At 43.0% G+C, this 13,131-nt stretch overlaps 1 protein-coding gene across 3 annotated transcripts in view; it reads right to left on the bottom strand.

Moving 5' to 3' along the window:
* ANO3 (anoctamin 3) overlaps window positions 1–13,131 on the bottom strand; it is a 204,606-nt gene that overhangs the window by 83,660 nt on the left and 107,815 nt on the right. For all 3 annotated transcript variants that reach the window (XM_068147815.1, XM_068147816.1, XM_068147817.1), the window contains exons 2-3: window positions 5,744–5,956; window positions 4,330–4,401 (exon numbers count right to left, since the gene is read on the bottom strand). In XM_068147815.1, the coding sequence (XP_068003916.1) occupies window positions 4,330–4,401; window positions 5,744–5,956 (285 nt within the window). The remainder of the gene's footprint in view (window positions 1–4,329; window positions 4,402–5,743; window positions 5,957–13,131) is intronic.

The following is a 13,131-nucleotide window of genomic DNA, read 5'->3' as shown; positions in this document are numbered from 1 at the left end:
CAGCCTCTCCTCATAGGGCTTGTGTTCAAGGCCTCTCACCAGCCTTGTTGCCCTTCTCTGGACACACTCAAGTGTTTCAATGTCCTTCTTAAACTGAGGAGCCCAGAACTGGACACAGTACTCAAGGTGCGGCCTAACCAGAGCAGAGTACAGGGGCACTATGACCTCCCTGCTCCTGCTGGCCACACTATTCCTAATGCAAGCCAGGATGCTATTGGCCCTCCTGGCCACCTGGGCACACTGCTGGCTCATATTCAGGTGGCTGTCAATCAGCACACCCAGGTCCCTCTCTGTTTGGGAGCTCTCCAGCCACTCCGACCCCAGCCTATAGCTCTGCATGGGATTGCCGTAGCCAAAGTGCAGCACTCGGCACTTGGACTTGTTGAAAGCCATCCCATTGGACTCTGCCCATCTGTCCAGTCGGTCGAGGTCCCTCTGCAGAGCCTTTCTACCCTCTAACTGACTAACATCTGCCCCTAACTTTGTGTCATCTGCAAACTTGCTGATGACTGACTCTACCCCTTCATCCAGATCATCAACGAATATGTTGAAGAGGACAGGGCCCAGCACTGATCCCTGGGGGACACCACTGGTGACTGGCCTCCAGCTGGATGTGGCACCGTTCACGACCACTCTCTGGGCCCGGCCCTCCAGCCAGTTCCTAACCCAGCACAGAGTGTAGTGGTCCAATCCACGGGCTGACAGCTTAGTCAGCAGTTTGCTGTGGGGGACGGTGTCAAAGGCCTTGCTGAAGTCTAGGTAGACCACATCCACAGGCCTCCCCACATCCACCAGGCGGGTCACCTGATCATAGAAAGAGATCAGGTTGGAGAGACAGGATCTGCCCTTCCTGAATCCATGTTGGCTGGACCTGAGCCCTTGGCCATCCTTCAGGTGCGCAGTTATTGCCACCAGGACAATCTGCTCCATCACTTTCCCTGGCACTGAGGTCAGGCTGACTGGCCTGTAGTTTCCAGGTTCCTCCATCTGACCCTTCTTGTGGATGGGGACCATGTTGGCCAGTTTCCAGTCATCTGGGACCTCACCGGTGAGCCAGGACTGGAGGAAAATGATGGAGAGTGGCCTAGCTAGCACATCCGCCAGCTCTCTCAGCACCCTAGGATGGATCCCATCTGGTCCCATGGACTTGTGGATATCCAAGTGGCTCAGCAGGTCCCGAACTAACTCCTCATGGATTTCCAGGGTATTACTCTGCTCCCCGACCCCAACGCCCAGCTCCGGAGACCACTCGTCCTGAACTCCTGCCTTGCTGTTAAACATTGAGGCAAAGAAGGTGTTCAGGACCTCAGCTTTATCCTCATCCTCAGTAACTGTGTTGCCCTCCAGGTCCACTAGGGAGTTCAGGTTCTTCCATACCCTATGCGTATAATGAAACCCACAGCTTCTTCACCCATGCTGCCAGCTCTCCAAGCTTGAACCAACTGGACAACTCCCTCACACACCAACTATAGGAAAAACTGTCCTGATGCAGATTTTCACCTATCTCATAGCACAGTCAGAATAGATGTGACAGACCTTACCTATGGAGGCATTGCCTAAAGACTACAATGTCCTGAAAAAACTTGCTCTAAAAGTCACAATGGAGACATCACATTTCTGTTGATGCAGAGACTGAACCTGGTTTTCTCAGGTCATATACTCTGTGATTTTTTTTCAGTCCCTCCTTTCATGCAAAAATTGTATGTCCTGCACAGGTTATTGTGTATGTTTTGGTTTATCACACCATCACTTAAGCAAAATTCACTTACAAGCACTTCTGTAATTGAGCACTGAGAAAGGTTTTTATCATGCAGTTATTAGGATCATAGAAATCATAGAAACAACAAGGTTGGAAGAGACCTCAAAGATCATCAAGTCCAATCTGTCACCCAACACCTCATGACTACTAAACCATGGCACCATGTGCCACGTCCAATCCCCTCTTGAACACCTCCAGGGATGGGGACTCCACCACCTCCCTGGGCAGCACATTCCAATGACGAATGACTCTCTTGGTGAAGAACTTTCTCCTCACCTCCAGCCTAAACTTCCCCTGGTGCAGCTTGAGACTGTGTCCTCTTGTTCTGGTTCTGGTCGCCTGGGAATAGAGACCAACCTTCCCCCCCTCAACCTGGCTACAACCTCCCTTCATGTAATTGCAGCCAGCAATAAGGTCTCCCCTGAGCCTGCTCTTCTCCAGGCTAAAGAACCCCAGCTCCCTCAGCCTCTCCTTGTATGGTTTATGCTCGAGGCCTCTCCCCAGCCTCATTGCCCTTCTCTGGACGTGTCTCAATGTCCTTAAGTTGAAGGGCCCAGAACTGGACACAGGACTCAAGGTGTGGCCTAACCAGGGCTGAGTACAAGGGCACAATGACTTCCCTGCTCCTACTGGTCACACTATTCTTGATGCAGGCCAGGATGCCTGTGGCCTTCTTGGCAACCTGTGCACACTGCTGGCTCATTTTCAGCCAGCTGTCAATCAGTACTCCCAGGTCCCTTTCTGTCTGGCTGCTCTCCAGCCACTTTGACCCCAGAGCCTGTAGCTCTGCATGGGGTTGTCGTGGCCAAAGTGCAGCACCCAGCACTTGGACTTGTTGAATGTCATCATGTTGGACTCTGCCCATCTGTCCAGCTGGTCAAGGTCTCTCTGGAGAGCCCTTCCACCCTCTAATCGACCAACACCTACTCCCAACTTGGTGTCACCTGCAAATTTACTCATGGCTGACTCAATCCCCTCATCCAGATCATCAATAAATATATTGAATAGGATGTTGTGTGGATGGTTACTTTCGGTTCAGGTCTTCCTCAGTTGACTACATTGTAGCACATAAATAAGGGAGTTTCTTATACATAAGCTTTGTAGTGTTTGGGATACATTTAGAAAATAAAGTATCCATTGCAGCAAAATTAAGAACTACATCATTCATTATCAAGTTGCTACCCAGGAAGAATTTCAAGCCATGCTAAGGAAGATAAATTACTATTCATAAATCCCTCATCATAAGGTTAATTCAGGGAAAAAAAAACCCACAACAGAATTTACAAAGAATAAATGAATGAGTGTTGTCTTATTTGCTACTGCTCTTTTTTTCCTACCAAACAACTTAAAACTACTCATTAGATCTAAGTCCTTAATGCCAATTCCTACCAATTATCTTATCCATTACTCATTTTTTACATACTATTAGAAATAAAATATTTCAGATTAAGAGTGGAAAGCTGATCCTCAACCATTTCTAACAGCAGGAAAGCTACTCACATGCTTACTTGGGTTCCAATGAGCCAATTGGATTCTTTTGTTCACAAGCAGATTATTAGATTCACAAGTCTTTCTCCTACTCTAATTGGATTTCCAATACAACCTAACTGCTGAAAATCTTGCTGTCTTAGCTATCTACATGATACAGGGGATTTTTAAGAGCTTTAGCTGGACTTTAATAAGCAAACCCTTTTGTAAATCTGGCTCAGAGTGCTTGAAAGCGAACACAAAAAAGGAAGATAAGCCTGGCAACACCAATGCCAGTAATTTTAGTAATGGAAAGAGACCTAGCAAATGGTCTTGGCAAGGTAATGGCAGGCAGGGGTTTGAATCCACAGCCCCAGGCAGGACCTCGCAGTGTGACTACAACCCACTGTGATCTGTCTAGACACCCCCAGGGAGGGCAGGCGACCCACAGCAAAGGGGAGCAGAGCAGGCAAACAAGGTGGGCACCACAGCTTGCAAGGCAATTTGTACAGGAAGTCTCTCTGAGCTTGACAAGGTAAATAGCAGCATTAAAAACACAACTGAAATAAAAGAGAACCTTCCCACTGATGTCTTTTACGTGATGCCCATTACTCCCCTTCTCACCAGCAGGTAAGTTTGGGGACACACTTCTGGAAGAGCAGAAAGCCATTTGGCTTTTTTATGCACAATTCAGTGATGCTGCCTAATGAAAAATTCACCACATTCACTTAATTCAGCATTTTTTCATGTTTTCAGGAGAGCAGTTTGAAAAGGTTCACTAAGAAGATGATACCCATTAATCAGTCTGGTTTGCAAACTCCAAAGTGACAGAATGCCAACTAAAGCATGCAACAGGGCTGCATCCTCTCTCTTCACCTATTTGTTGATAAAAGACAAGTTCTTTTTGATTGTGCTCATTTTTGTCTACAGGATTCTTACTACTGACTTCTGGGATTTATTTCTAAATACCATTTCCTTTCTTGGAGAGGAACATCCTAACCAATTACACTTCTATAAATACAGAATAACTTCACAGGTTTCAGTGATTTAAATAACTGAAGAACCATTCATTGATGATTATTTCACTTCAGGCACAAACTTACCTAAAAATGGATCACTGTATTCTGTATTAGACAGCTTCATCAAGTTGTTTTCCAAAGTCTCCATCACTTTAGCTGCAATAAATGCAATATTCATATCAGCATTCATGTGTATTTTGTAAGTAAAAGAAACACTTTCAAAAGCTGTCAGTGATTCAGATGAAACATTTTCAGCTGGAATATGGAAAGCATTTTCCATTGATGGTAAAAGACCAAGACCACTTTAGTGAAGACTTTCACTCTATTCCTGAGAAGCTTAATTCAGTGAAATACCTTACTGGAGTAATAATTAGTGCTTATTAACATTTAGAAAGGACTTATCAAAATTTAGAAGCCAGGTAAGTTAATTTATTCTACAAAGGTGCAGAATCACAGAATCACCAAAGTTGGAAGAGACCTCAAAGATCATCAAGTCCAACCTGTCACCCAACATCTCATGACTAAACCATGGCATCAAGTGCCACATCCAATCCCCTCTTGAACACCTCCAGGGATGGTGACTCCACCACCTCCCTGGGCAGCTCATTCCAATGGCTAACAACTCTCTCTGGGAAGAACTTTCTCCTCACCTCGAGCCTAAACTTCCCCTGGCACAGCTTGAGACTGTGTTCTCTTGTTCTAGTGCTGGTTGCCTGGGAGAAGAGACCAAATCTCTCCTGGCTACAACCAGCCTTCAGGTAGTTGTTAACAGCAATAAGGTCTCCCCTGAGCCTCATATATGCATACACTTATGACAATAATGTATCTCAATAGCATACAACAGGTGACACCCACCTCCAACTAGTGTCCCTGTTAAGGCATGTCTATCCATTCAAATAGAAATCCTAAAATAAAAGTAGTTCCTTTATCCAACACAAGGTAAAATTCCCAGGAATTTACTCCCTTTTCTCTCATTCTCTCCATACCACTCTTCCCCACTTCTGCTATTCACGAATGAATGCACATCTGCTCCTACATGTTCATACTTAAAGACACTTCTTGCCAAAGGTCTAATATTTACTTTTTTTCTCTCTCCTGGAACAGGCTACAGAAACCTTCATGCCCACTCCCAGCACACAGGAGCACTTTCTGCCATTCAGAAAAATAAAATAAATATTAGTTTAAGCCTCACTTCAAACATTATAGAAATCCACCCAAGCTCCTTTATGCAAAAACATCCCTGCAACACATTGTAGCTCTTTATACCTGAGCAGATGCTTCTCTAATTTAACAAGAGATGGTAAAACAGTATCTCTAACACCAGAACTGGCCACAGTGGTGTTAAGTTAATGGTTGGACCTGATGAGCTTCGAGGTCTTTTCCATCCAAACCAATTCTCTGATTTTCTCTCTCTCTCATAGGACTTCAAATGATGACCCCATCAGTCCCTTTCATTCCCACAGTTGGAATTACCCTCTGAAAAAGAGAAAGCTCCTACCTCGTTCTGACACTACATCCACTGTAGCTGTAGATGTCCCTGCACTCAGAGGCTGAGGCTGGGGCTGGGGCTGCACACGGTTTGGCTGCAGAAATGACGAATGCTTGCTCAGACTCTGAGGATGTGTTTGGCTCTGGGCTAGGCATGGCATAGATCTTCTGGAGGGTTTTAATGGATGCTCTTTCACTGTCTCACTCTTGCTTGTGTTCATACCTGAAAAAGCCAAGAGAAGAACATAAGCTCTGCCCTATTAGGCAGTGACAAAGCCAATTAAAAAAGAAATAATCATAATAAAAAAGGGAAAAGCCCACAAAATATCTGTGGCTCCAATACCAAGGGAAATGAAATACATGACACTTGCTATGAAGAGTGCTAAAGCCCCCTGCCTGTATAGGCTCAGCAGATCTGTGATTGTTGCACATGGAGTCAAAGATGCTCAGAAGATTACTGTAGAGAGTCTGTTTTACCGCACTATTTCTCTGCTTGACAGCACAATTTACCCTGCAGAATGTTCTTATAAATCTTAGCCTCTTAGTGATATATATTACCTCTCTCTGACTGTGCTACAATAAAATCAGTAATCCAAACATTTCTGCCACAAACTTCCAAGCAATTTTCCCCATCTAAATCTGTGCCACTTGTAGAAGGATGTCACACTCAGCATATTCTCTCTCTCTCTCAGCTAAATCTCAACATGAGTCCACAAAGAAGGTCCTTTGATTAGGAGGATACTCCCCATATTTAACTATAGTAACTAAGGTTTAAAAAGGCTTTTCATTACAAAACTTCCCTGACGTCACAGAACATTCTTTGCTTCAAATTAAGGCTTGAATTAAGTCTTGCTCTACCAAGAAATGTAGAACTTTATTAGTCCAATGAGGACGGTGTGTCCAGATCTGCATAACTGTTCTTGGTCAGGTAGAATAAGTATTAATTTAATAGAAGGTTAAGGAAGAAAGAGGTAAGCTTCTGCTGCCTCAGAAGGTGCCATAGCTCTTTAAAGAGATATGAGCAGAAAGGACCCTGCTGCTTAATGATTCTGCAGTGGATGCTCTGTGTCACAGAAGCACGCAGTGGCACTGGGCTACAGCACTGAGGGTGCTGAGTTCAGAGGAGAGCAATGCTATGTGACATCTCTGCTGTGCTACTCACAAGCTTCCTGAGAAGTATTCATTGTAGCTCTTCCTCAATGGATGTGTTTATTGGAACAAAGTCTATATCAGACACAGGAATGGGTAATAAAGAATAATATATACAAAGACGTACATCTTGGCTGTTCTGATTGCTGTCTACAACTACCTGAAGGAAGGTTGTAGACCGGTGGGGGTTGGTCTCTTCTCCCAGGCAACCAACACCAGAACAAGAGGACACAGTCTCAAGTTGCACCAGGGGAGGTTTAGGCTCAAGGTGAGGAGAAAGTTCTTCACAGAAAGAGTTGTGGGCCATTGGAATGTGCTGCCCAGGGAGGTGGTGGAGTCACCGTCCCTGGAGGTGTTCAAAAAGGGATTGGACGTGGCACTTGAAGCCATGGTTTAGTTAGTCATGAGGTGTTGGGTGACAGGTTGGACTTGATGATCTCTGAGATCTTTTCCAACCTATTGATTCTATGATTCTGGGAGGCTTTAACAACTGACTTCTTTAGCAGTGACACACTGCCAGCAATTACGGACCCCACCACATAATTATTGCGGTTGCCAAAAAGAATGCTTCTTTCATTTATCTGTATAGGAGTCACTGTGTACAGCAGGATGAATCACTTTATTACTGAAGAAATTTAAGGTAATGCAAATTATGTCACAATGCCATTCAATTTTAACAACAATTTCAGTGATACATATCAAAAAAGAGAATTCTTTTACCAGGCACTGCCTCAGATTAAAAGAAAATTATCCCCTTTTGCTTTCTCTCACTGTAGAGTCCTCTGTGTCATTTCAAACAAATTCCTTAATACCATGCTGCTTCTGCTTGGAGAGAGTGAGTCACAGTAAAGTAACCTCGTGGCACATTTGTTGTTATGCCAGCAGTATGATGCACCTTCAAGATTCCCATTTAACAAGTTAATTCATTCCCTGCTAGAGTGTTCACAATCTACTTCTGCAAGTTTTGGTGGCATCTGCTGTTGCATGCAAGTGCTTACTATGCTCTGGCACACAAACAGCTTGGGGTTGACATTATCAACTGGGAGACTACATTGATTTACTGAAATTATCTTTATTCCTTTCTCTCTTCTCCCTAGGGGTATTTTCTCAAATCTGTACCTTTCCAGCTAGAACTCTACTACAGAGAACTTGCTTGTTCAGGGAAATTTGGATCTGCAAGATCTGCAAAAGTACACACTTGGGGGGGGAAAAGAAAACCTTTTTTTTTTTTTCTAATGCAAATTGCATTTATTGTTTTATTTTCCTACAAGATATCCATAGATTCATACATTCTTAGAATAGTTTATGTTGGAAGGGACTTTGAAGACCACCTAGTTCCAACCCCTCTGTCATGTGCAGGGGCACTTTTTCCACTAAACCAGGTTGCTCAAGGCCTCACCCAACCTGGCCTGAAACACCTCCAGGGAGGGGGCATTCATGACCTCCCTAAGCAGCCTGTTCCAGTGTCTCACTACCCTCACTGTAAAGAATTTCTTCCTAATCTCCAGTCTAAATCTGTCCTTCTCAAGCTTCAATCCATTCTCTCTCATCCTACCACCACAAGCCCTTGTAAAAAGTCTCTTCACATCTTTCTTGCAGGCCTCCGTCACATACTGGAAGATCACCCAAAAATCTCCCCAGAACCTTCTTCAGGCTGAGCAGCCCCAACTCTCAGCTCATCCCCACAGAGGAAGTGCTCCAGCCCTCTAATAATCTTTGTTGCCTCTTCTGGACCCACTCCAGCAGCTCCGTGTCCTTCCTACGCTGGGCGCACCAGAACTGGATGCAGTACTGCAGGTGGGGTCTTGTAAAAGGAGAACAGAGGGGCAGAATCACCTCCCTTATCCTGCTTGTCACACTTATCATGCAATCATAGAATGGTCCAGGCCAGAAGGGACCTCCAAAGGTCATCTAGTCTGACTACCCCACAGGCAGCAGGGTCATCCTCAACCTCAATCCTTCGTCGAGCCTCACTTCTTTTGATAGAGCGCAGGACACGGTTGCCATCTGGGTGGCAAACACACATATTCCTCAGGCATTTAGCATTAACATGGAAATGAAGATAGCAAGAATATAAAAATCTCTCACATTGGAGAAAAAGGTGATTAAAGTTTATGATTTAATCACATCCTGCCTTTTAGTTTAGCATTTCTGCCTTGGAAAGCATTCTTTCCAAGGGGAAGCTGGGGATTCCGGTTATGTAGGCAAATCCCTACATGGCTCAAAGCCAGAAGAGCCAGCTGTACTACATCTTCTCATTGCTTCCTGGCAGAGCAGGCAGGAAGACAGAGCTGGAGTATGATGAGCTTGTCTGATCATTAAATCAGTATGCACAATTTAATGCATGCTCAGCATTATGCCAAACTAACTCTAAATGAAGTCTGTTCTCACATGCCTCCAGGTTTTGGCCATTAGAAATATAAAAGAAAAATCCTCCTGTGCTTCATTCTGTGGCATACAAATGTAGTTGATAATTTCTCTACTATTAAGAGAAAAAAAAAAGATATTGTATTTAATTTGCTCCTAATTTTAGATGAGCAAAGTTTTACAGCTATTCCCTATGTATTATTAACCTAAACCTTAGGAAGGGTTCATTTCTGAGAGAACCTTAGCATAAACAAGGAGTAGCTACTATTATAAATCAAATCCATAACATCAGCTCTATAGAGAAATGCAATACATTAATGTCCACAATCAACAATATAGAGGTCTTACCAACTACTCATACAATCACATAAAAACACCTTTTTAACCATAAAAAACATTCAGTAAAGCCTTTGGCTTCACTTACCATATGCCACTAATTAAAAGGAAACATCATTCATGTTTCCTTTTATCAGGCTCTTGGATTGTTAATCTCAAATGTTTATTGTCAATGGCACCATCATAATTAGAATCTTCAGACACATGGGTAGAATAGAATAGAATAGAATAGAATAGAATAGAATAGAATAGAATAGAATAGAATAGAATAGACAAGACCAGGTTGGAAGAGTCTTCAAGATCATTGTGTCCAACCTATCATCCAATACCACCTAATCAACTAAACCATGCAACCAAGCACCCTATCAAGTCTCCTCCTGAACACCTCCAGTGATGGTGACTCCACCACCTCCTCAGGAGCCCATTCCAATGGCCAATCACTCTCTCTGTGTAAAAGTTCCTCCTAACCTCCAGCCTAAACCTCCCCTGGTGCAGCTTGAGACTGTGTCCTCTTGTTCTGATGCTGGTTGCCTAGGAGAAGAGACCAGCCCCAGCCTGTCTACAGCCTCCCTTAAGGTAGTTGTAGAGAGCCATAAGGTCTCCCCTGAGTCTCCTCTTCTCCAGTCTAAGCAACCCCAGCTCCCTCAGTCTCTCCTCATGGGGCTTGTTGTTCCAAGCCCCTCACCAACTTTGTTGCCCTTCTCTGGACACGCTCCAGCAAGAAGAAAAGCTTGCAATGGTCTTCATGACATTTAATGTGAAGAGATATTTTACAGTATCAAGTATAAACCAGCTCAGTTTTGAATAGTTTCCAATACTCAGTGGATGTAACAAGTACTTACTGCTAAAGAATAAGCTTACTCTCATAGGCAGCTACAATTACAAAAGAAAACTTAATGGAGGATAATTAGTCTATTAAATTCTGAGAAACATGAAGCAAAAGATACTAGGAAATGAAGAAATAATAAACTCTTTCAGTAACAGCAGAGGTTTCCTTATCTAGTTGGAATACTTCCACAAATACAAGGGATATTCTGTTTCATATTCTGTTTCATATTCATATTCCTTACACTGGGTATTCTGCCCATATTTGAGTAAGTCAGAAATATACCCATAGTTTCTTCTTTTATATACAAAAGGCACAATCAATCTGGATAACCTCAGACTTTGTTTTGTTATTATTAAAAAAACACCAAACAACAACCCAAAAGTAGAAAAAAAACCAAACAAAATACCCAAAACCCAGACAGACAAACACAAAAAGCTCCAACAGACAAGCAGCTGAACCCCACCCCCCCCCACCCCCAACAAAACAGCATGAAGTATTTTTATTATATTCAAACAGAAGCTTAGGTCAGAAGGGACCTTAGAGATCATCTACTCCAACTTCCCTGCCATGGGTGACTCTCAACTAGATTTGGCTGGTCAAAGCTTCATCCAAGCTGGCCTTGAACGCTCTCAGGGAGGAGGCATCCACAGCCTCCCTGGGCAGCCTGTTCCAGAGTCTCACCACCCTCATACTGAAGAGCTTCTTTCTAAGATCCAGTCTAAACCTACTCTCCCTCAGCTGAAAGTGTGCCTACACACCCTTATGAAAGTGTGTCTAGACATCCTCCAGCCTTCCTGCAGTATCTCTTCAGGTATTGGAAGGCAGCATTAAGGTCTTCCCAGAGTCTTCTCTTCTGAACGATGCCAGCTCCATCAGCCTATACTCTTACTAACAAACACTCTTAGAAAGCCTCATCATAAATGGAGAAAATTACCCAATGCTTTCCCTGAGAAGGAAAATAACAAGTAGACACATAATGATCATGGGAGAAAATCTTCAAGGATGGAGCCTATTTCTCTTCAGTACTATCAGTATAGCAGGAAAGCTGATGAATCCAAACTTTCTAAAGGTTTCAGATCACCTTCACTGTCCTTTCCATTATGAACAGGTCAACATAGAAACATAGATTCATTTCAGTTGGAAAAGACCTTCAGGATCACCAAGTCTAACTACAAATCTTCAACATTATTCCCATTAAGTCTAGCCAACATTATTCCTGGCAAAGTAGCCAGTGTTTTGGGTGAGTATAATTCCTAGGGTAGGAAATACATCCTGAATGATAGCAAGTCATTGTCATAGTAGTTTTCAATTTCATTCCACTACACAAGTAACAGTGATTTATGAGGGGGTTTATGAAATCATATGAGGTTTAATTATACCATTAATCATGCCCTTGAAGACTGCTTCCATTAAATACCATGATTTTACCTCAGCTTTTTGCAGTTGTAAATATTGTGAAAGGAACATAAACAACTAAAAACCCTTAATGCCTATGCTTGGGACTCTCATGATAGCTTTAACTTTTTTTTTCCCCCCCCTCTAAAGTTAGACTTGTGAGAAATAACTTTCAGTCCAGAAGGATAGCTAAGGACAGGGAAAGGAATTGGTGGGATTATCTGAAGACATTCCTCCCATTCAAGCTCTGTTTGCAAACAGGATTCTCTGTTTCTGTAACATTGACAGCAAACTCTTTTCAAACTGTCGTGGCCTTATTTTTCTCATACCTACTCCAGAGTAAACAACAAACAAACCAACCCCAAGCACAGACCTACTGCAGTGCTTTCACAGAGAATAAGAAATCATGTTTCTTCCATTACATACTGCTTACCCTCAGAGCACTGAGGCTAAAACCTGTTTCCCTGTGGAAGCAGCAGGAAATTCAGCTGCTGGAACTAAAGAATTGCTTGCAAGCTGCACAAAACTCTCCTCCTAAATATAGCAGGAGGTTGGCCTTATTCCCACATGGCCCCTATTGGGATAATTCCTGTAATGATCAGCTGTAAAATCAAACCCAGATCTGTTCTTTAAACAGCTTTACCTTGATAAAATTACATAATTAAGGTGCAGGAATGAGAAAACCCAAATCAAAATGCAAGTACAAACATGTTTCATTTGTATTTGCAAACACATTTTCTATGTATCCCCATTTTCTCTATCTCCATTCTGTTCTCCACCTTTGGTGGAGATAGGTATCTGCAAAATACCTATCTACCAAATGTAGAAAATCTGTCCTACATTGCAAGACTGATAGCAAAACACAATGAGATGCCAATGCTTAAGGGATGCTACATTGAAACATGCTTAGAAATCGGGTTTTGAGGGGTTTTGGGGGTTTTGAGTGAAATAATGACATTTATGCCATGAAATCTCTAAGCACTCTCCATATACCTTATTCTCACAGAATGAGGAAAAATTGTCTATTACACACAATCATTTCTTGGCCCTGACAGTTCTTAATTGAGTATTTTAAGTCCTTGTAAGGTATGGATTGCCATGTACACACATAACAACTGTTAGTATCCCCACCCAAGTGCAAGCACATTGCAAACTTTGGAATCAAATTGATTCAGCTAAGTTTTGAAAACAGCAGGTTTCTCACATCCTCACCTCCTAACAATTCACCCTACTTTCATAGAGTCATAGAATGGGTTGTGTTGGAAAGGACCTCCAAAGGTCATCCAATCCCAATCCTCTGCAGAGAGCAGGGACATCCTCCA

This window comes from Melanerpes formicivorus, unplaced genomic scaffold (assembly GCF_026170545.1).
Source record: "Melanerpes formicivorus ecotype bairdi unplaced genomic scaffold, bMelFor1.0.p_v2 SCAF_16, whole genome shotgun sequence".
Taxonomy (NCBI): domain Eukaryota; kingdom Metazoa; phylum Chordata; class Aves; order Piciformes; family Picidae; genus Melanerpes; species Melanerpes formicivorus.
Note: the sequence above shows the minus strand (reverse complement) of the source record. Positions and strands in the feature narration are given on the sequence as shown.